Source organism: Watersipora subatra, chromosome 11 (genome assembly GCF_963576615.1).
Source record: "Watersipora subatra chromosome 11, tzWatSuba1.1, whole genome shotgun sequence".
Classification (NCBI taxonomy): Eukaryota; Metazoa; Bryozoa; class Gymnolaemata; order Cheilostomatida; family Watersiporidae; genus Watersipora; species Watersipora subatra.
The window spans coordinates 13,694,647-13,718,789 of NC_088718.1; the positions used below are offsets into that span (position 1 = coordinate 13,694,647).

A 24,143-nucleotide genomic window follows, 5' to 3' on the forward strand; every position below is an offset into this window, starting at 1 on the left:
TGAGGGGCGCGAACAACCTAAGACCACTTTAAAAGAGTACATACGCTATATTGATATATATAGAACCTAAGCACAAATACTCAATTAAATAGAGAGAAAGGGTCACTCATCCACTTAAAATCTGGACTTATTGATGTACAGATCTCATGTACAAATATTCCATCACATTGAGAGAGAAAAGGTTCACTTTTTCCCTTAAAATTTGGACATATTGATTTATATAGAAGAACTTACGTACAAATAAATATTCAACCAAATAGAGAAAGTAAAGATCACTCTTTCGCTTAAAATCTGGAATGTTAGCCTGTCAAGTATTATACATCACCAAAATCTAGCGTATAAGTCAAAAGAACTTGGCTGTTGGTGCCAGAGGTTTGAAACAGACAATGACAGAAATGAAACGATTAAAAATGACAAAGCGCGTCAGCAATGCATTTGATCTTATATCTTCATACAAAAGTCGAATGGAGAGGAAAGCGTGGATCATGCATTCCTAGATGGATGCTATTCCTATTGTTAGATAGATGCTCGCACAGATAGGTCTTACACACTCCTGTTGGATCACTACACTGCAGGGACGGAATGCTACAGCATGTTCACTGCCATAAACAGACCAGTTTCTGATAGCCATTCTACTTTTATTACTAGTTTCCTCTATGTAAATAAATCTATCAATTAGAATAGAGTAGGAAGGAGTAGGAAAGAATAGCATAGAATTAAGCATTCTGGTAGAGATGATGTGAATAAAAAATACTGGTGCTATGTTCTCCGTTTTGCGGAGCAGGAACTCTGTGACAAATAATCTTCTAACAACAGAGGTTTAAGGAGGGAAGGTCATGACTGGTAGACAAATCATCTTCTAACAACAGAGGTTTAAGGAGGGAAGGTCATGACTATACTGGTAGACAAATCATCTTCTAACAACAGAGGTTTAAGGAGGGAAGGTCATGACTGTACTGGTGACAAACCATCTTCTAACAACAGAGCTTTAAGGAGGGAAGGTCATGACTATACTGGTAGACAAATAATCTTCTAACAACAGAGGTTTAAGGAGGGAAGGTCATGACTGGTAGACAACGAATAACAGCATTTAAAGATGAACTCACTATCATTTGCGAATGATTTTAATGTTTGAGGCGGTCTGACTGTCAGGATGTTTCAAGATTAAAATCAAGAAAACCTGATTGAGGTTAAAACGCTCAGACGAAGAAGATGTGCCAAATGACATCACTAGTTGTTATTATTACTTTAGTTGATATCGGCTATTGTATTCAAGTTACAGTGTTACCCTTTTCTATTCTGTCAGCCTCTTTGCTACTATAAACATCATAATCACACATTTATTTGATCTGAACATTTTAACTGCGATGAAGTTTTATCAATTTTAATCTTATATTACCCTGGCAGCTAGCTCACCGCAAACATCACAAACAATCGTAAACGATAAAAAATACCGATAATTTCAGATAAAGTCTACTGAAATTGTGTGCAACTATATCTTTAATGACAAAAGGAGCTTGTGATCAAAAAGGTCATTTCAAACCAAAGCAAAAGACCTTAGTCTAAAATCACCTTACCTGTAGCATTGTCTGATTGTTGGTATCCCATTGCCATAGCATCCCTGGTGAGCATGACATAAATCCAATTCACTTCATAAATGACCCTACTCCGACCTACATTTCAATGCCTCTGCCTAAATTTATTGCAACAAACCTACTAATCAAATGCACCGCTAAATGCAACAGCCCTTGAGATGGCTTCGCTGAATAACAGTGCGTTATACGGTGTCAGCGAAATGCTCCGCCCACTGTCTTAAGTAAGCATTTTCTATGGAAATGGGGTAAACACTGAAGCGTAAAAATGAATACAATTTGGCTTCGACGCTAGCAATCACACTCCCGAGTTGAATTCAATGTGATAATAATTACCAGGGAATTCCAACACCTTTCCCGCAAAGATAATAACTGTGTTACGAAACTGCAGCTGTTATGATAGAGAGAAGAGAAGGATGGAGCGTGTTAGAGGATAGGGTATGTGTGGGCGCAAGGTCAGGTGTATTGCTCATTATGTATGGAGTTGTTTTCTCCAAATTTTTTTCCCCTGACTTTTATCCTTCAACAACGTTTATCGCTTTCATAAAAGTCTAACATTTTTGCTGTCAGAGGTTGGTTACGCCTTTTGCTACACTTTCAACAAAATTCCGGTTCTGACAGTATAATAAAATATACTATAATTAATAATAGTGTAAAACAACAAATCATCGAATCCAGTTGAACAACTAATCAGTGATTCAAGTTGCTAACATTTATGCTGAGTATCCTGACATATACCGTAAGTCCTTATGCTCAAGCCGCGCGGCTTGTCGTTGGGTGCGGCTTCTGGTGCAAGGTCATAGACCGCGACTAAAGCCAAGATTTTAAAACTTACGTGGGGCTCAGGGCGGCTTCTCGATAAATGTGGTCTTTGCACAGTTCGGCGCTATAACCATAGAATCGCAGTCATAATACACTTTTATAAACGGGGTTTTGGCGACCTACTCGTTTATTTTCAAGGTCATGTTTATGGAATACTTTAGACTAAAGAATTTATCGCTCTAATTCGATATGAATTCGTGACGCACGAGTGAGAAACAAACGGTTGGGAGCGTGTTAATACCTGCTGACATCGAAGCAAATAAAAATCTAGCTGAGACAAGGCAAGTAAGTTCTTGATGCAAGGGTTCAGGAATTTTAATTCGAACTTGGAAGTATAAGAAACGAACACTTGGTAGTAAAAGAAAATTCTTTTCACGTGTACTGATGTAGCCTGTTTATTTTCGAAGGGGTCAAGAACGACAAAACCTCAGTCATTAGTCGCGGTCTGTGGGCATATGCGGCTTGTTGGTAAGGGCGGCTAGATACCGCAGGCGGCTTGTTGGAGGATTTTTTTTTTCGTGAGTCATCTGTTTTTGAGCACAAGCCGCGCGGCTTGAGCATGAGGACTTACAGTATAACAAAAGTCAAATAGTACAATCAAAAAATATATTTTACATACAAATTTTCTAGAAGTACAGTGGACACTCGCCGTACGATTTTAATTCGTTCCAGTGTTGGTATTCTAAGGCGGAAATGTCCTATCGAGAGGTATAGAAATTTATATCAATTATTTAATGCAAACACTCCCTGGTGAAAATCATCAAAATTTTATATATACATGTATGTACAACACATAAAAAATTAATAAGAAAATAATATATTAACCTTAGTAACTATAGTTATCTGCAGTAACTTTAGCATATTTAGTGGACATGATCTGCAATAAAATGTAACATTGCAACCTACTATGCACAGTATGTACCATAGGAAGTTCTTACTTTTGAAATAGACCTATAACTAAAAGGTTGTATTCAACTTTAATGAATTTAGCTTACTAAACACATATTTGAAGCTAAGTTTTAGTATGTATTTTAGTAAATTGCATTAACCTTAACTTTGTCATCGAGTAAAATTTTATCACCTATCTGTTTCCGGTTTCGTTTTCACTAGAACTAGTGAAGAATAACAGCTGCACTAAGAGAGCGCAAGCATCCCATCTCTTTCACACATCCTTAAGGCGTGGTCACACGAGCACCGAACCGACGTAGGATCGGTTCGGTTCGGAGGCTGGTTCGGTTCGTGGCACATGTCACATGGCCACCGAAGTAACTTCGCTTCTTAGATACCATACGTATGAAGACAGGACACGGTTTCATTAGTAGTTTTTATGTATTTGAGTTAAATATTTCTATTGTAAACAAAAAACTTTGAGGAACTATTATAAATTATAATTACACAGCAGATTTATCAGAAGATCGTTCAGCTGCTCAAAATAAATCACTCGATACAAAGATTTTGCTAACCCTTCCCATCAACATAATTATATTTTTTTAATAACATATGAATGTTTTTCTATGCTGAGTACATAACAAACAAAAACAGTCTTTATCATAGTACTGTGGTTTTACATAAATAAATCAGTCAACGATACTTCATCAGGATGAATATGACACATTACTTATATTTCACACGAAAGAAAATCACAACCATTCTCTTACATTTATGCAAAACTTCAGTGCAACATCTTACATTTATGCAACCCAATCACAAGTCCGGGTGAACCTTGTCGTAAATTGCTTCATGTTGTTTATTTAACGAAATAAAAGTATCGTCCCATTTCTTTTTTAACTTTACTCACACGCACGTAAGGAGAAATGTGACGCGTGCTCGCTAGAATTCTAGAATTTTAACCAGCCAATAAGAGCAAGGGTTCGGCACGAAATTTCGAGCAGTACCGAAATAGTTCGTTTCGGCTAGAAATGTCTTCGGCCGAACTTTTTACAGCTGAGAGCGACGTCGTTTTGCGTCATTTAGTTCGGTTCGGTGCTCGTGTGACCACGCCTTTAGAGGGACTTCGGCGAATAGCATATCGGGATCTTCGTTATTCCAACGTATTTAGCACACTGACTACCAAATTCAAATTACGAGAGAAATTTTTGTTCATATTGCAAGGTGAAAAGATTTGGTATGGCGAGGGCGAAAAAACATTGTTTTTTTCGATGTACAATGATTTTTCGATAACATCGTCATACAAGGGCGATGTGGAATATGTGTTCCATGTCGCAAGGCAAAAAAAATCGTATAACAGGGTCATCGTAAGTCGAGGGCACACTGAACAATTAAAAAAGATATTTTACTATCATAAAATTTTTTATAAAAAAGTGGCTATAATACGCAGTGTTATCATTCTAGAGTGTAATAAAAATTCATTAAAAAATGTCGAAACACCTTCCGCGTTTTGATTACAGCTGTTATGACCATGTTTGATGCGCCAGAACAATTCATAGCAATATCTCAGTGGTTGACCTTTTCTGATCAAATTATCAGTTGGTATAAATGCCATAAATGCAAGGAGATTAAAAGTACTTGGGCCAGTAGAAAGAATCTCGAAAATGGAGTTGTGTGTCCCTTTTAAAATTAAATGTTTATAGTGTTTACGAGCTTTGTCTTTGAAGGTCGAGCGAAAGTTTTAAAGCGTGAGACATGATTTCTCTAAATGGGGCATTAAATATGTCAACAATAAATATACAGCTTGGTCCTTCGTAATCCGCTTCTCATGATAATGAAACTTTCAAATACTGCTGTTTGCACATATTTCCGTCTGATGATTCAGTTGTTCAAGCTAAACAAATCTGCAAAAAGTGTATCAAAAAAGCCTATATTCTTGTAAACTGGAAAATTCATGGCTTTGGTACAGATCTTTAATATTTAAAGATCACAGGCTCACTGAGAGTCATTTATTGTTGACCTTATAGCAACCTTGAAGCTAGCAACCTACCCATGTAGTAGATATTTGTAATAATAATACTAACTCTGTCGGATATGAAACGAGACCAACTAAATGAAGCTTTTATTGCGGATGGAAACGTCTGGCCAAACAATACAACATGTCTGCCAGGCATCGGCAAGCAACAGGCAGCGGAATTAAAGGCTACCCAGTAATTATAGTTATAAAACTAGTAGATGTATGAAAACCCATGCATATAATAGGTTAGATAGATGTACGAGCATCTCCCAATAATTTTATGGTAGGCTCTATCTGCTATGTTTGTAGAAGGCTACAATTGAAGGTGTAATAGTTACTTATAAACACTTGCTAGTAGTTACTATAGTTACTTATGAACACTTACCACAAGTTACTATAGTTACTTATAAACACTTACCACCAGTTACTATAGTTACTTATAAACACTTACTAGTAGCTACTATGGTTACACTTATAAACACTTGCTACTAGTTACTCTAGTTAGACTCATAAACACTGCACTACAGAATATATATAGCTAAGCAACATTAATATTAGGACAAACCCTGTGCAGTTGTTTGCCTAGATGCTTGTCTATGCGTTTGTTTGTTTAACTCTTCTGATGCTGAACATGACGTTAAAGTACGGCCAACGGAATAGACAATTCCGAATTTTGAGTAAAGGTAAGGCCACACGTATCGATTTTTTCATTGATTCTGGCGGAATTGAACGAAAAACAGAAATATTCGGCCAAAAATCACAGAATTGTCAAGGCTGTGCATGCAAACCGAAATCGTCGACGAAACGCTTTTAATTGGCTAAACCAATTATTAGCGAGCACGATTCTAGCAGCTTGTGCAATTTATATAGTCCAAGACACGTATTATGACACACAATAAAAGTACCTATAGATACTTTTATTAAGTAGGCATTTTCCTTCCGTGTCGCATTATGTGCCTCGGACTATATAAACTGCAAAAGCTGCTAGAATCGTGTTCGCTAATAATTTGCTTAGCCAATTAAAAGCGTTTCGTCAGCGATTTCAGTGTGCATGCACAGCTCTGACAATTCTGTGAATTTCGACCGAACAATTCTGTGTTTTTCGTTCATTTCGTGATTTTGGTCAAAATGAACGGAAAAAATCGGGTTGTGTGGCCGTACCTTTACTCAAAATATGGAATTGTCTATTCATCAGCACAGGCAGCTACAGTTGTCCGCTGAAATCAATAAAAGTATAGAATCCAACAAAAAGCTAAAATCCGTGAAGTAGAAACCAATAAACTCCTGTTTAATAAAATCACATTTTTATTAACTGTAAGAATTTTCCCCTTTTTCTTATGTTCATTAGACAATTATGAGGGTCAAGGTCGTTTGAGAGGCTAGATGAAGGGTGTTACAAGCACTTTGAACTTTTACACTTCACAAAACATAAGAAGAATAACAGCGCTAGGTCAGAGTATGAAAGAGATTTATGTAGGCCTATTTAGTTTAAGTTTTTAATTTGTTTTTTAATTTTTTAATTAATAGTTTTTACTCCGCAAAACTGTGACATAGCTAATGTATATCATGTATTGTTAGACGTTGTAAATATTAGCTAGTATGTTGAATTTTCCACTTGATTACACTTGAAAATTTGTGTTCGCTGCATATTATCAGCGACAGACGAATACAAATTGATTTTTTACCAGGTGCTCTTAGGTGCTCTGCAGAGCGGAATAACTCAAAGGCAGAGATCAAAGGATCAAACCCACAAACGCCAGGTGACTCGCAAAATATGCAACAGTGTCCAAAATCCAAAACACAGCAACAAGAGTGATTAAAATATTACGGCATTCAGGGGTATGATAGGTGAAACTTTGTGAACCTGTCCACGCAAAACAAATGACCTATGTTACTGTATACAACACGAATTGATGACGTACAACACTATCATGTTGCATTTGTGATTCGATTCAACGGAGAAACCTCTACTTAAAAGAAGAGCTATGAGGTCATAAACGGTTTATATAGCTCATTCAGCTAGCAATAACATTGATAATAAAAGAGACAGTCCATTGCTCAAACTTGATTGACACAAGGTTGACTTATCAGTTTATTGATAATGATATGGCCGCGGACTGACGTTGCGCCAGCAACGATTGATAGAAATTGTGTTGATACAGTTGATACGATTGATAGAAATTGTGTTGATTGCAGTTGGAATACACTTTCAAAGATCAATATTATCGCAAAAGTGTTACTTATGGAAAAAAACACCTTACAGGTCGAGCCAAAAGTGGCCAAAAAATCGTTATAGCAAGAACTATTAATAATGATTAAAACTTGTCGATAACATAACAATTTACAAATGATAAAAGAAAAAAAATGTATACTTTTAAAATTTCACAATCCATTTTTGATTTTGCCACAGCCATTACAAATATTATTTAGCTAGAGAGAGGCTAATTTTATAAAAGTCACAGACTGACAGTTAAACAGCATCATGTTACCTTTTTAGCAAGATCGATGTTTCAAAGAACAACCTAATTTTGGTTATGAACACTGGCTAACGTAGTCAGCAAAAAATGATGCATCATTATTTTGACATAATATCACTTTGACGCAGGATGTCATGTTATGCATGATGTCATGTTACACCGCTCCTTCATACACCATATTTCCTAGTGATATCAGTAGATAAGGGCACTCTTATTACATAGCTATTGTAGTTGGTCGGCCAGTAGAGCAACTAGTGTGTCACTCGGACGTAAAGAAATCTGAGTACATAATTTATTGCACTCGTCAAGACGCCTGAGTGGAAGAGTGCTACACTCTCAACTCAAACATGCCCTCTTGTATTACACAGGATAATTGTGACTTGAAAAAGCATCGATCGTTGCAACAACCGCAAGAGGTAATCTGCAGAAGCTGTTTCGGAGCCGGCAAAAATACTTGGGATTATACTTCAAACAAACATAGTAGCAATTCTATCCATATTTACCCATTGTCAGTAAATAAACACTGTAAAAACAAACTATTTGAGGTTAGAATACAAGTTTGTTTCGTTGGAAGCTTTTTGAGAACTTTCCTATGATCTCAATCCCTCAATTCACTTGAGTAAAGAATATGGAGATTTACTTGAACTGATACAATTGTAATATTGAAAGCCTCTTGCAAAGTTACTTTACTTTACTTAGAGCTCAGTTGAATCAAGTTAGACAAGTCTCATTCATCTTTCCAAAAATGCATTCAGTAATTAAATTTCATGCAGTAGAGCCTCAGTTTTCAAATGTTTCTCTTTTAAACAAATCTGTATAGCTACTAAAAGTTAAAGAATAAATTACAGCAGATTTTGAACACAATTGTGGTTCTCGAACACCAATGACACACAGTTGTAACATCTGCCAAAAGTTAACATCCTCAATTCAACTGCCATGTTATAAACATTCATTCGCTGCACTCAGCGTCTGCTCCTATTTTATAACATTGTGAATTTATGTTCTGTTCATTAGCTAATAGTTATGGCTTCAGCTAATAGTTATGGCTTCGAAGAAAGCTAAAAGTGGCATAGACATAAAAAACGATTGAAGTGAAGAATGAAATTATCTCAAAACATAATCTTGCGAGAAAGTTTGGTATTGCGATTAGATGAAATCTATGATTTTGAAGAATAAGGAAGTGATCAAGGCAGTTGATGCTGAAAATGGAAAAGCTGTTATTTCTGAACAGAGACAACAAATACTCAAGAAAATATTTATAAATTATATAAATAAAAAATATTATTGTTTATTCAAATACAATTGGTGTGGTAACAGTGTCTGTGAATCATCAATTTGTGGGGAAATACAAGAAATCAATGATGATATAATAAATAAAAACCTATTTATTTCATAGTTGAAAATGACTTACTGTTTTAATATTATTTTTAAAGGGAAAATGTGGTTCAGTTCTCAAATAATTTAGTTTTAGAATAGACATTCAGAATGAATCATGGTTGAGAGCCGGGTTTTTCTAAAGTAAAATTTTTAATGATTTAACAAACCTACTAATATTTTCAAATTGCAATATAATATCATATAAATACAATAGCATGGTGAACCACCAAACTTAATCTATAAAACTCTCAATGTTTGGTTAGATCAATGTTCTAACTTATCTATGGTTAACTTTTCAAATCATACAAATCACAAGCAAATTAGTTGATCACCATAGTAAGTGCTCAACGCATATGCCTGTGGTTTGTAATTTGGAAATATCAGTACGATTGTTTCAAAAATTCAACTATAGAGAAACGTTAATTCTCATCCATAATACGTAGTAACAGTAACCCTCTGGGGTTACTGTTACTGCGAACTATATTACTCTTTGGGTACAGTAGTAACCCAAAGAGCTTCAAAGAGGGTTCATATTCACTACATACTCCTTTTTTGCTGGCTTTTTAGGGTACCAAAATTATTTTCATATAAAAATAGCACCATGGTTATTTTTTTGCACAAAGAAGTCATTATTACCAACAGGAAGAAGTTTCTTTAGTGACCCACCCATTAATAACAGCATGAGTAGTGACTAACATGGAGTATGTTATAGAAGTACACCCTACCTGCATCTCTATACCTCCACCACTCTGTTGGCCCCTCAACACCCTAGTTTTGTGTAAGTGAGTTCTAACACTCCGCATGCTGCCTGTTACTTTCAACTGCCCATCATAAAGATGGAACATGAGGCATATCTGGCTGTGGTAAGGGGCAATTGCACACAATACGTAGCAAATTTTCTCACCTTTATAACACTGCCAGGGATGGATTGAAGCAATAGTTAGGACTTGAATCTCATTCACTAACAAAAAGGCTATAGATCTACTAAGCAATCACTTGTCGCGAGTGTAAAATGCATCATCATTTTATGAACAATGCAGTTTTGAATAGCAAAGAAGTTATGAAAACGGGATAAAGAAGTGGCCAGCTTGTTTGTAGCGACGCATGCATCGATCCTTGTGAATTATCTCACGTCGTATCTCTATTTAGATGAATGAAATCATTCATGTCATCGTTAAAGTTCAAATCTCTTTTCACTCATCTACATAGAGGTGCTGAATCAGAGTTGATTGTCTTTTCTTTAGTCTAGACTTGAATGTGCCGAGCAGGTCAGCATATAAACTGTCAAGTTTCACATTCCATTTGGTGCACAACACCTGCTAGTTCTATTAATAAAACTCTCACGACTTGAGTGAAAAGAATTATGAAATCATTATTTAATTGTACACCCAATTTTTTTGATTAAGGAAACGCAATTATTAGCTTATGACAAAAGCAAACACAATATTGGCAGTAAATATACAATTAGCACTTTTTGTCTTCGACTAACAAAATACGCTACACAATTTCTGTGGGATAACCTTTCAAAAGTAACTGGGTAAAGCTAAAGCTGGGCGGTATGTCGGTATTACCGTTTTTTTGCGGTACTTGCTTTCAAAACCGAGCGGTAAAAACGTCACAGTGGAACCGCGCGGTGCGGTTCGGTCGTTCACGCACCGAGAATACCGAACAATTATGTGAACATTCATGCGGTATCGGTACGCACTCAGGTAGACTGAGCAACCGTTGTCACATGGTAAAAGTGGCGCCAAAATAGAGCAGATTGATTGGTGGATGGAGATGATGTTTCGTCGCAGGGGGCCATCCTTTGCAGGAAGAAGAGTCGTCACGCTAGAATGTACGGCGAAGGTATCGAAGAAGGTAAATGCTTTCATTGTTTCTTATTATACTTGATGTTAAGCCATGAGTGGTCACACTTAAGGTTTGTGTCGGTACTTGGTGCATTAGTTGGTATGGCTGGGAGGCATTTGATTTTTTATTCTAATCTCTAAATCTAACGTATGCATGGGTGCGGATCATCATTTTTTTATTTTTGATTCAATAAAGATTGATGCTAATCAGATGGACAGCCGTGAACATTGACTTGCCAGTTATTGCAGTTTTAGTGTCCGTACTATTTTTTTATAAATCTAAATGGAGAGGAAATACTAGCTAGGCAGCAGAATTAATGAGAATATTATTTATTCAAGACTCGAACTCAAAATTTTCGTGGTTGTTATGACTGTCAATGATAATTTCCAAACCATACACTTTGTCATTTGCATTATCTTTTTTAATTGTAATAATTAATTCCTTATCATTAGGAGTTTTGTTTCCAGTCTGCATTTAACTAACCCTCTGAACTTAAATAAAATCTTATCATTTTAATAATGTGCGTTATTTCTTTGAAGCTCTCAAGAACAAAATTTTATGATATAGACATTGTTCAAAGCTTTTAGAATGACAATTACTAATATAGACATTGTTGCTTGCAAAATTTTGCTCTTCGCTGTTCACTCTCCTCACGTTCGCGGACTGCTCCATATTTTATGTTTCTGTTTACTTTGTAGTTCGTACTCTAATTGATTTTTGTCATCATTGGTAGGTGAAGACACCGAGGATGCTGATTTGGGTTTTTTATCACCGTCATCATCATCATTGAAATCTACCGAAGATGCAGATTTGGAAGTTTTAACACCGACATCATCGAAATCCGATGTTTGGCAATGCTTTGATACACTACATTAGATGTAGAAACCACGCTGCTTACTTCTTTCATGTTAGTTATTAATAAGCACGCAATTTATTTGTAAATGTATGTAGGATTGCAGTAAACGCTGCCAAGTTGAATGTTGTTTTATATACGGTATTTGTAATTACATATATAAATAAAATAAATTGTCGTTCATTGCTGAAGAGCTGGGTTTATTCTCAACAAACATGGTACATGATTTTATGTGTGTCTGTGATTTTGTATTCTATGCTCGCTTTCTACACGCTCGCCTAAAATCAAGAATACACAATATCCAACTTTAAAGTTAAGAGTGGTGGAATGAACCAACAGGTGGATTGTGCAACCTAAATGCCATCCCTTGTACAAAGGGACCCTGTACTCAAGTAGAGCTGGCTAGTGCTGCGTAGCAATGGTAGGTAGAACACAACTCCCAAAAATTCATGCGGTTTTGTCTCATTTTGCGGTATTTGTTGGTGTGTAAACCGAACCGTATGTTTTTGGGAGTTGTTCTCTCCATGTCGGTATGCAGTACGGTATCGGTTTAAACAGGTGCGGTCTCGGTATACAGTTGGTGCCCAAAACCGCCCAGCCTTAGGTAAAGCATGTCGCATTTCGTACAAAATGTATAATATAGACTGTTGTATTTTGTTCTTCACCGTTATGACCAAATTTCTCTTGCTATGTCAAACACTATTTTTGCTTATTCGATCATTCATACATTTAGGTGCCTGCTTATTCCTATCGAACCTGTCAACTCCTTTTATAATTCCTGTCCCATTCACCCTTGTAACCCCCTTCAATCCACCCTTTGTTGAATCATTTTCATTTGCTAATTTTGCTGCCTGTTAGTTTTATAGATTAACAGATTTATTAGTACCCAATAAAATATTCTTATGCCATGATTTTCCTTGATGCGACCCATGCATAATCTTACGAAATTTGGAGTCATCCACCCCAAATGTTTATTGGTAAAACAACTTCTTAATGTGACAAAATATTTTATTGTTTACATACCTTAATCGTTTCCTGTATGGAGTATTGACTTGCAGCTGTATTTGACACTCCACTTGACTGTCGACTCAAGCTCGGATGAGCCGCCATCTTGTATCCTGTAAACGTAGACTATATAAATGACTTTGGAATATCCACAATCGATAGAGCATCTGTCCTTTGAATAGAAGCAATGGGTGCCGAAAAAAATTGAAGAGCTACATTTTGAGTTGTCTTTTCTTGCATAAAATTTGATTAAGTTTGTGGATGAATGAATTTGCGCACCACGGCCATGCAGGAGCTTGTTGAGACGCTTGCCATGGCTTTCTTAGGACATCCATTTCTACTAGCAGAACTAGTAAGCACCGAGTCACACACAAGAGCCTCCATTTGTTTTACTGAATATTAAACAATTTTCTGCTTCCAACTGTTTAAAACTTTGTTGTAGCTTATAAAAGTTTAATTTACAAAATTTTAGTTCAAATAGATAGCACAACATTGATCTGATATACATATGTATTCCTGAGTCGACTAGTGTATCATACTAAAAATTTCATGATATGCGGTAATACCTCAACATTATATTATATGAATGAATACTACTCAAATATTTTGTTCTGAATAACGTGGACTCAGTAACACGGTGTTAGAATTGAGAAATAAACACACGTAATACTACAACCATTCTTCCTTGTATTCTATGGCGCCTGAAACAATCAAATTTCTAAAGACGACTATTTAAAGGATGCTTTCTCTATGATTTTATTTTTCAATGAATGATTCATATAGAAAATCATTGGATAAATGGAAATGGCAGTCATCAGAGATTTTTAATTGCACATGCAACATGCAGCTCTGTATTATAAAACAATATTGTACTGTTTCACTCTTCAAATTCATATCAGTCTATGACGGCAACATTTAATTCAATACGATTTGTATGTTGAACTCAAAAAGTTCAAACGCTGACAATGAAATATTTAAAATATAAAAAAGTAGGCATTGATGGATATAAACAGCTAAAATCAAATTAAATGCGATTGGCAATTGATTTATTAACGTTGAACAGTTTTAACGTAGCCTGTCTTAACATCATCAAAAAACTAACGATACCTTGGATAGTGATCTGGAGACTGAACGCTACTGGAGTATTCCGATAGTCACATTTGCTTCTATACCATGATAGCTAAAAGTCGACTCACATAAAATTCTAAAAGATTTTATCAGGAAGTATTGATATTTTCCTATTGTTAAATATTTAGTTTGATGTTTGAGGTGCTCTGACTACCAGAATGTTTCAAGATTAAAATTGGCAAAACTTGATTACAGTTAAAACACTCAGAAAGAAAAGACACGTCCAGACCTTCCCCAAAATGACATCAATAGTCTTGTATTTTTGAGCGTTTCAACTGCAATCAAGTTTTGTCGATTTTAATCTTGAAACATCCTGGCCGTCAGATCACATGATACAACGACTAAAATCTCAAATGATAGAAAAATATTAATACATTCTAATAAAATCTTTTGAAGTTTGACATGAGTGGCCGTTTAAGCTATTGACCATGCCGAGAATGTTGCATCATACACTATGTAACATTGATTTAGTGAGATGGCACACTGAGGATATGTATTTATCCATTTGTTATTCCCTTCATAGCTGCTATGCTCGTGGTAACATCGAGATTTTTTAGCAAAACTGTGATGACCACATGGGAAGGCAAATCTAATTTACATCTGTTGACGTTAACCTCATTAGCAGTGGCATGACCTCATCAGTTGTCAGTTTAGCCATACTGACTAAAGAGATCTGACAGATCGAGACAAGTGCTCTGCTCAAGTAGGTACAGCTACTCAAGTGCTATATACAAGTAGCAAAGTGAATTATTAACCCACTTAGGATATGCATGAGCAATATTACATGGCCAAGACTAAGTTTCTGTAGACTGTGCTCTACATTGAAGTTAGCCGGACAGTGGCAATATTTAAAAAAACAGTGTTCAGTTTTTACAAAATAAAATAATCTAATGCCGAAGATGATAATTGGCCAATCATCATTGCCTAAGGTGATGACGATTGGCCGTTGTAAACAGCCTGCGCAATCATATTGCACAGGCTGTCGTTGATGCTCGGTGAACTATCAGGAAAGTTTGACAGCTGCAATCTTTTCTGATGTGACCGAGTTGCCACGGTGATGCCAAAGGTTCCCTATGCACATTTTCGGCAACTAATCGCTGAGAGGACGATGTCGGCATGTAGCGATATAATGTGATCCAGCCTTCAGACCTCACAGTCAGCAAAGTACCTCATATCAGCTCCGAGTCATTGAACGATGTCACGACGCATTTGCACCAGGAGCAACGGGTGTTTATGATCACACCATGGCTTTGCTATACTCCTTTTTTACATAAGAAACAAACTTCTCCAAATGATGTGTTTCTTCAATTTGAATAAAAGTTAATGAAAAGAAAATAAGGTCTCCATGTTATTGAGGTTTTTTAGTACACTGTACCAGTAAGATGAGGCATTACCAAAAGCTTTTAAAGGTAAATTTTCTTATAATTAACATAACTAAATTACAGAAAGTTTACATTTTCCAACCTATCCTTTATCCTGAAAAGTTAATTTTATAGCTGGAGCATATTTACGAAGACAATTTTAAAGATTAATTGGCAGCACATATTTTTATTTTTATTGCATTCACAATGGCTGCCTGTAGCTTGTACCTTTGTGATTGACCTTGACCGAGAGTGTTTTTTGTTTGTATTTAAAATCAGTTTTTTGTTCATTTTATATTCTAATTATGACTGAAAAACAGAATATCATGATTACATAAACAGATATAATAGTATAACAGGATGAAGTATTACAATGCTGTCAGTTAACTTAGAGCATTATCTGAACCAATGAGATTGTGTTTACTCAAATTCTTCTCTAAAAAGCTTCATAGAATTGCTAGAATTGATAGATTTCCCAAGCCTCAGTAGGTCATTCGCAAATCATCTGACTGCATGAAATTGGGTTTACTATCAGACCTTTAGATGAGTTATGATTGGCTTCGTCGGCTATGTTCCAAAATCCATTTATAAAAAGCTATGCTAAATATTCTCAGAGCAGCTAACAGATTTATCTAAAGACTGCAATGGGAAGATGTCGCACAAGGAAGCAGCATTTATTGATTACTGAAAGTGTAAAGTGTAAGGGTAACTGAGCATTTTAACCACGATCAAGTTTGATCGATTGCTTTATTCTAATATATATATATACAGCCAAACATGGATAACTCAAACTTCACGGGACCGAGTGAAAGTGTTCGAGCTATCAGAGCGTTCAAGTTATGAGAACATTGTCACAAGTCCATGTATTTATTAGTAGATACATGTACATATACAAACTATAATATAAATCAAAAGCATAAATGGCTTCTTTCAAATTAAATGCTTGTAATGAGAAGTTTGAAAAAAATTTATCAAAAAGTACAGAGATTTTTCTATCACTTGAGATTTGTTTGTTGTTTTATGTGATGTGACTGCCAGGACGTTTTCAGATTAAAATTGGCAAAACTTGATCGCTGTTGAAATGTTCAGAAGAAAAGACATCTATTTTTTAGCATTTTAACCAAGATGAATTTTGCCGATTTTTCTTGAAGTTTATGCCCCGCTTTTCCTTGCCTTCGAAGGACCATCGCTAAGCGAATGTTTGGTAAAAATCAAATTTTACCAAACCTTTAGAAAAGTCGTAGACAAAAATATTTTGCCGATGATGGTAATAACGACATCTATGAACTTCTAAAAGTTAATGTTTATCTTTATGGCTTGGAATAGAGTGATATTCTAAAGCGATAACAACCGTCTCGGTAGCCGTTGGGCAAAAACCTGTTCGATTTAACGAAGTTGAGGTCGAGTTATCTGAAGCAATTTATCATTGCGTGGGAATGGACCAAACAAAACTGTTCGAGTTAACCATGTGTTCGAGCTATCCGAGGGCGGGTTATCCATGTTTTACTATATATATATATATATCTGCATATATATATATTGCCTTATATATTTATATATATTGTCTTATATATATATTTTCTTATATATATTTTATCTTTATTTTTTAAAAACTCTAGAGCGATTTGTTACAAATAATCTATTAGCTAGGTATAATCATTTCATATATTATTAAACTATATTCATAGCAGTCTACCGGTATGACAGAACTATTTACTTCTTTTCGGTATAACAAAAAGTACTTTATATTGTAGCAATAAATTAAATTATTTCAAGCACATTATATAGATCATTACAGACCACTCTGCGGTAGGCCAACTGCGACATTTAAGTTTAACCATGTCTCAGTTATGTTTCAGCTGATCTGCTAACATCACTGAAGGTGTAGCATTAGATGATGGAATAGGTCAGACCTGCTGCTCAGGAAGTCACTCATATATCATAGTTCAAGCTGTGCTTGTCTCATACCCTCACTGTTGCCAGTTGATTCCAACTTATTGTTGCGTACTCTATTTACAAATAGCTCAATAACTATCATCTTTTGTTTTATGATTTTTGTATGGCATAATTTGAAAAACGTTTTTGTTTGTAATAAAATTATTGCTAATAAAGTATATATAGTAAAAAGTTAAAGGTTGACTTGCAACAAAATTCATGTTACAGTTATTTGGTATCAAAAGATTCACCATGTCTTACTCTGCTGTGTTGTAGATGTCAAATACGTGGAAATGTGATTACCAGCTCTTAAAAGCTCAAAAACGAAAAGCCTCCGTAGATTGGAATCTGTTTATTTATCTGACGTAGTCATTCCAGTTTGGTTATCGTCTTGTCACGTATCTTCTCACGTGAATTGAAAGGCCAATAAAAAGCTTAATGTAAAACTTATCGTAGCACTAGTTTATGACAAACACTTCGGGTTTTACCGAAGACCCTGTATCAAATATAGATGCTCGCTACTTTACAGTTTTCTTTCGGCAATATTCAATCGTCAAGTCGATATCTGATCACGTGACCCAATACGGCGCAAATAATTTTTGCAGCTCTTTTCGATTATCCCAAGTAACCAACAGGCTCGTCATGATTATCAGACAAGGATATATGCTCCTTCGAGGTAAGGTTAAAAATTTTAACGATTTTTTACGGTAAGTTATAAGATATCAGTGCTAAAAGTGACAGCATTACAATGACGATAAAACAGACGCGTAAAAACAATAGACATGGTTTTATTGAATGCGTGAAGTATATTTGTGAAAATATTTCGACGAATGAGGTTGCATGAAAGTGTAAACAGAAACCATCCTGTAACAACTACGTCCCATTTGAGCCGTTTTGGAAAGCAAATCCAAACTACGGCGGTCTCGTGTGGCTGTGATTAACTGTTCGTTTTTGAGCTTTTAAGAGCTTGTAATCACATTTCCATATATTTTGCACCTACAACACAACAGAGTAAGACATGGTGAATCTTATGATACCAAATAACTGTAATGTGAATTTTGTTGCAAGTCAACCTTTAAAAGCAATATAAACAAGCTTAAGTGAATTGTCTCCCCAAGAGAGAAAAACTCCAATCAGAATGAGTTAACCCCTGGTATGCCACAAGCAGTGAATAGTTGGTGTTATAAAATATATTTGTGAAATACCAATTTATTGGCATGATAGCTAAATAAATTATTTCTCTTGTACATAAAAGTAAAGCTTTCAGCTGAAGAAGAACACAAATGGAATTTGTTAGCAGTACAAAGTACATCTGATAGCAAGAATGGAAACAAGCTAACAGAAATTGGCTGCTGTATACCAATTAGAAATTCTCATCAACTGAATGGTTAGTAGCAACTTGTAGTTGTGCCTACTTAGAACCGTTAATGATACCAATTACTAGTAGGGTATTACATCAAACTATTTGCGTGAAATTAGCCACAATGAATGTAGATTCGTTCCCAATTACCTAGGAGAGACTTCAAAGGTTTCGGACAAAAGAAAAATGGAAGAGATTACTAATTAAGGCGGCTCTATCAGGACGACCAGACAAACGGTTTGATCTCGCTCGAGTACGCTAGTGTTATTAATAAAATATTATATAATCAGCAACAAAGAAAGACCAAGCTGGGCAGGTAATCAGTAAATTGATAAGAAAATCAACATTCTTTTCTACTGTAAAAATATACTAAATTGTTATATAAGATAAACATTTGCAATAAAATAAAATTCGATAAATGTCTAATAAAATTAAGAAACATGGAGTGATAATAAAAATCGATTTTTAGAATTTGTCAACCAGTGTTACCTTGACACAACTCCGGCATGGCCGATACAGTTATTACTCCTTATCGATGATTAGAATGAGACATCGATGATTAGAATGAGACATCGATGATTAGAATGAGACATCGATGATTAGAATGAGACATCGATGATTAGAATGAGACATCGATGATTAGAATGAGACATCGATGATTAGAATGAGACATCGATGATTAGAATGAGACATCGATGATTAGAATGAGACATCGATGATTAGAATGAGACATCGATGATTAGAATGAGACATCGATGATTAGAATGAGACATCGATGATTAGAATGAGACATCGATGATTAGAATGAGACATCGATGCGCAGATTAAAAAATCATCTTACGAAATATATTATGGACTAACAGACAAATATCGCAATTTTTTACAGCATGATTAATCGTTCAAAAATCAGTCGGCCTCAAAAAGTGCCATGAACCAACAGACAAATATCATAAGTTTGTATATTATGATTGATCATTAAAGAAATAGTTAGTTTTATACAGTGCTATGTACTGACAGACTAATATAACAACTTCAAGTTTTTGCAAGGTTCATTGTTCAAAAGCTCGGCCTCTATTTGTTAGTAGACACAATACTATGCACTAAGCCTGAGCATGAAACAATAGGTTGTAGTAGTCTCTGAATAGGAATACATGAGATAGATGATAGTTTGTGGTGAGGCGGGATATTTTGTTTTATTGCGAGTGGCGAAAGAGTTGGCACATATATAATTATTAAACGATTAATGTTGTTTCTAAGAAAAAAAATCTACCAACGAAATTCTACTGCAACAGGCCATGTAGGTCTTTATTGATTCAACAGGCTTGGATTGTCAATAGAAACCATCTGCGTAACAGATTCTATAGCTAACACATTTTTCACTGTTATCTTTAGTGATCGAGGTACCTATATTTGGAATATTCGGCATTGTTTGGCTAACTATTGCTTTTTATCTTTAAAAACTATGGAGGTCTTATCTAAAGGAGCTACACCTAGATTTGCTTTGGGTAGAACAAATCGGCCTTTTGCCAATGTAATTCCATTTTTAAAGTTATCGTGATGCAGGTGAATAGTACCAGGCTAGTGACCTTTACGTAGAAAGCGATGAGATGGAGGCAGCTGTAGTAATATAAACAGCGGCAGCAGTTGCTTGCAAACACAAAGGCAGGCTATTTGATGACTCATGGCTCCCACACAAAGCAAAGATGACAACACGAAACAATCGATGTACAAACGTTTGTAATTTACCTACTAGAAGAAAATAATAGCTAAACGCGTTTACCTATCCACAACGCTGTTGATCGTTTTTGCAGCTACGAACTAAAACTTTCCACAGTTGAGGTAACTAAATACTGACTTTTTCAGCCAAACGGGGCAGCATTCATTATATTATAATGCTTATGAGGTCTTCTTATCTCTTCAACTACGTAATCTTACTCTTATTATTGCCTTTAAAATTATTTACAACTGCTGTGATATCCATATCGTTGTAAGGCTCAAAAGAATACCAAAAAAGCTTTGTGTAAGGCATGATTTGCAAAATCTCCATGAAAATGTAGTAATGTAATTGCTACAGCATTGCTGACTGGCATTTCCGTGAGGTTATTACAGCATAGCCCAGTGGTGATAAAGATCACGGACACACAGGTAAGTTCACATTTGTAGCGCTCAGTATAATTACAAATGCAAATCAAAATACGGTTGTTACATAAGCGCAACACATTGGCTACTTTATAGACAGCTGGAATGCGATATGTCCATGACAATATTATTATAGCGTTATGTCGGAACAAACATTTTCATAGAGTGAAAAGGTGCAGTATCACTACACGGCTACAATTTTGCGGCATTTATATTTCCATAGAGGATGCAGTCGTTACCTCAATAATAAACCATATCACCATGGTGATGTCACTACAAGGAAAGATGTTAATTACAAAAACTTTTCTCCAGTCTGTAAATCTCAGACCACAGCAGCCACGCAGATGAACATAACTGAAGGTAGCAGCTGTCAACATCCCAACGCAAGCGCCAGTGGCGACCTTATTCACGCTGGACATTCATTTTTTCTAGTAGGACACTTGCACCGCGATGTTCAGCTGGTTTTTGAGGAGACTGAATCGCTTGAGTTGGAGTTTGAACCCAGCCTGGAAGCACTAGTCTGACCTGTGACCTCGACAAGCAAAATGCCTTGCAAGGCCGTACCATCATTTCACAACTTTTTACACAAACAGATACCAAATTTCTAGGCTATTAAACAGCTTGTCGCCTTATGAAATCAGTAAACAAACAACGGAACTCCAATGTACTGACAATTACAGCTTCAAGCTACAACTAGAAGGCTCGTGCGTTTAGTTCCAGTATCGCTCACTATGAAAATCAGCAGATAAATTGTCACGACACGATTATATCGTTTTATGATAGGCGATATCTCTTCAAGTCGTCTACCTTCCGAATCACCTCCCAACAATTAAATAGCCATATCTAAAACTCTAGCTACAACCAACAATTTTCAAGTATAGAGCTAGTTATATATTTTGTCCTAATCTTGCGAGTGAGAAGGAAATTTGAGCAGTACTGTAATAGAATTATCTAGGAAGTCGGTCAAGTTACAAGAAGGTAATGATTAAACACAACTCAATCCAATGACTTATTCATACACTGTTAGCACACCTCTATAAAATACTACTTATCGATATTATGAATTGCCAAGTGATTGCGCTAGTAGTGAAGGCATGAGTCAGTGATGGACCAGTAGCCAATCAGCACAAAGGTTGGTGAGTAATAAAATCCACATAAAGTGGCTGCTCAACCGCTAGCTGTGCTGCAGGTACTTGTCTGTAGTTGAGGCTGATTGGAAAGTACCTGCTATATCACGTCATTGCTTTGAAGTACCTGTTAGAGCGAGTCTAGCAATCGATCGTAGATTGTCAAAGGCAGAATGCTGCCGTAAGATGTGGTAGTTTCAAGACGCATGCGCTGGCTATATTTACCACAGTTCGGCGGCAGCAACAACAAAGAAGCAGAAATACTACGGCAGCTTTAGTATTCCTGCGTAAGAAGAACTGAACATCTGTAAACACTTTTACACCGACTCACAACCCAAATGAAATAGAAAATAGGCTAATCGTAGTTTGGCAAATAAGATAAAGTGCTCTCTGGATTGTTTGAATATTGTGATAGAATGTACTCTCTAGGAAACAGAATTGCCACCAAAATTATTTATCATATAGGGAAGGCTTCCACTAGCAAAATCTGCCTTTCATGTTCAGAGTTATGTAAAAATCATTAGCTTCTATGGAAGAGAAGTCATCTGTTAAACATCTTTCCTTAAATTCTGAATCGATAGCATTTGACTGCCTCTGCAATCACCATTACTGCCATGTCAAACCAAAGTTTCTCTATGCTAGAAGTGAGTTCATCAACATTAATTGGCAAACTGCGACCATGAAAACGACAGTCAGATGTACGGAGGCAGCTGACAGTTGCACTGAAGCTATCGATTTCCTCGGCACGGATGACTGAGATTTGATAAGAATTTGAGTGCTCTCCACTTCAGACCTCATTGACCTATCAATTGCATAACCAGAACTAAACCATTGGCCATGACTTCAGCCTCCTACAGTATGAGGCCAAGGCTAGTCAGTAGTCGTCTCAGACTCTGGCATTAGACAGCAGGTTCTCTTGTGCTGACATTTAGAGCATTGTATGCTGTTCAGACAAGGCCTGATGAAATGAAGTGATGAAAGCCACAGAATGTAATGAAAGGCTAGATCACCCAATGCTGCGTTTGATTTATGGGTTTTGGTACTTTCGAGACCCGGTATGTTCAAATGTTAGTAGATATTTAAAAGCCTTTGTCACACGGCTCACTACCAGTGTTGTGACAATTACAAAAAAATTGCTAAGTAGGCTACTTACTGATACTCAGATGTGAAATGGATTGCTGTTGTAGTAAATTGTCCCCTGGATTTGTATGTAGTTGTATTAGGACCATGGTAGCATGTCACAGCCACGCAGTACAATTTCATTAACTTTTATTGCTATGTAGTACGCATTATATATGCAGTACAACTATTTTCTAATGCGCAGTAAGCAGTATTGGTGGTATTAGGTGAGTGGTGGTATTATACTGCACGGATTGGAGTGTTGCTAGTGCATAGTGCGTGGTGCTAAATGCATTGGGAACTTTTCCATTGCAATGTACATGCATGTACAAGACATTTTTTGTAAAAACTCATCATAGAATCAAGCATTGAGTAGACTTTGATGCGAACACAACGCATTTTTAAAAATTGAAAATATTTTTTGAAGTGGTGTTGACCACCTGCTAACTTTTACTGGTTGCTATCGAATAAGGAACACCTAGAAGGAATCAAAAGTGAGGCATCAAGGCCTTGCTCCTCTGGTATGACCCAGGCCTTGTTCATGTGGAATGTGAAATTGATAAACAAACCATGAGAGTAATGAAGGCAGTTTCACAAACTGCTGGTAGGTCCCAGAACTCAAGGACAAGACTGCATTCTGAGCAGTATTTGTTTTGATGATATACAGTGTGCTCTCGTTTATGTGTTTAATGTGAACCAGAACAACCGCGAGAGGGGAAAATCCTTGAAGTTGCGTAACCCCCATACTAATCTATATATATATATTTCTCATCTTTTAAACATAATCTGAGTATCGTGTTTGATGTTTAACCATTATTCATTTTACTATCACTGTTATTATTACTTGGTTAGTTTCCAATCTTTATTACTAATATTAATTTTTTATTCAACCATTTTTGGCAGACATTGTAATAAAATTTCAACTACAAAATACTACCATGTTCTATCATATTTTTTATTAATCTGTTAAATACATGAATTCTCATAAGTTACATATTGTCTAATGTATCCACAGAAAATAACCTGTCCTGCACAAAATCATTTCCTCATGATATGAAGTTTGAAAGTTACAGTTGTTTGAAAAAGTTTGAA

The 24,143-nt window shown here is 36.0% G+C and overlaps 1 protein-coding gene across 5 annotated transcripts in view; it reads right to left on the reverse strand.

The window, feature by feature from the left end:
- Positions 1 to 24,143, reverse strand: part of LOC137408250 (neuron navigator 3-like) — a 146,983-nt gene that overhangs the window by 113,119 nt on the left and 9,721 nt on the right. For 4 of the 5 annotated variants that reach the window (XM_068094688.1, XM_068094685.1, XM_068094687.1 and 1 more), the window contains exon 2: positions 12,901 to 12,995. In XM_068094688.1, the coding sequence (XP_067950789.1) occupies positions 12,901 to 12,987 (87 nt within the window). In that variant the 5' untranslated portion in view covers positions 12,988 to 12,995. Of the gene's footprint in view, positions 1 to 1,577; positions 1,670 to 12,900; positions 12,996 to 24,143 lie in introns of those variants that run through there. The other variant, XM_068094686.1, reaches the window with a different exon arrangement.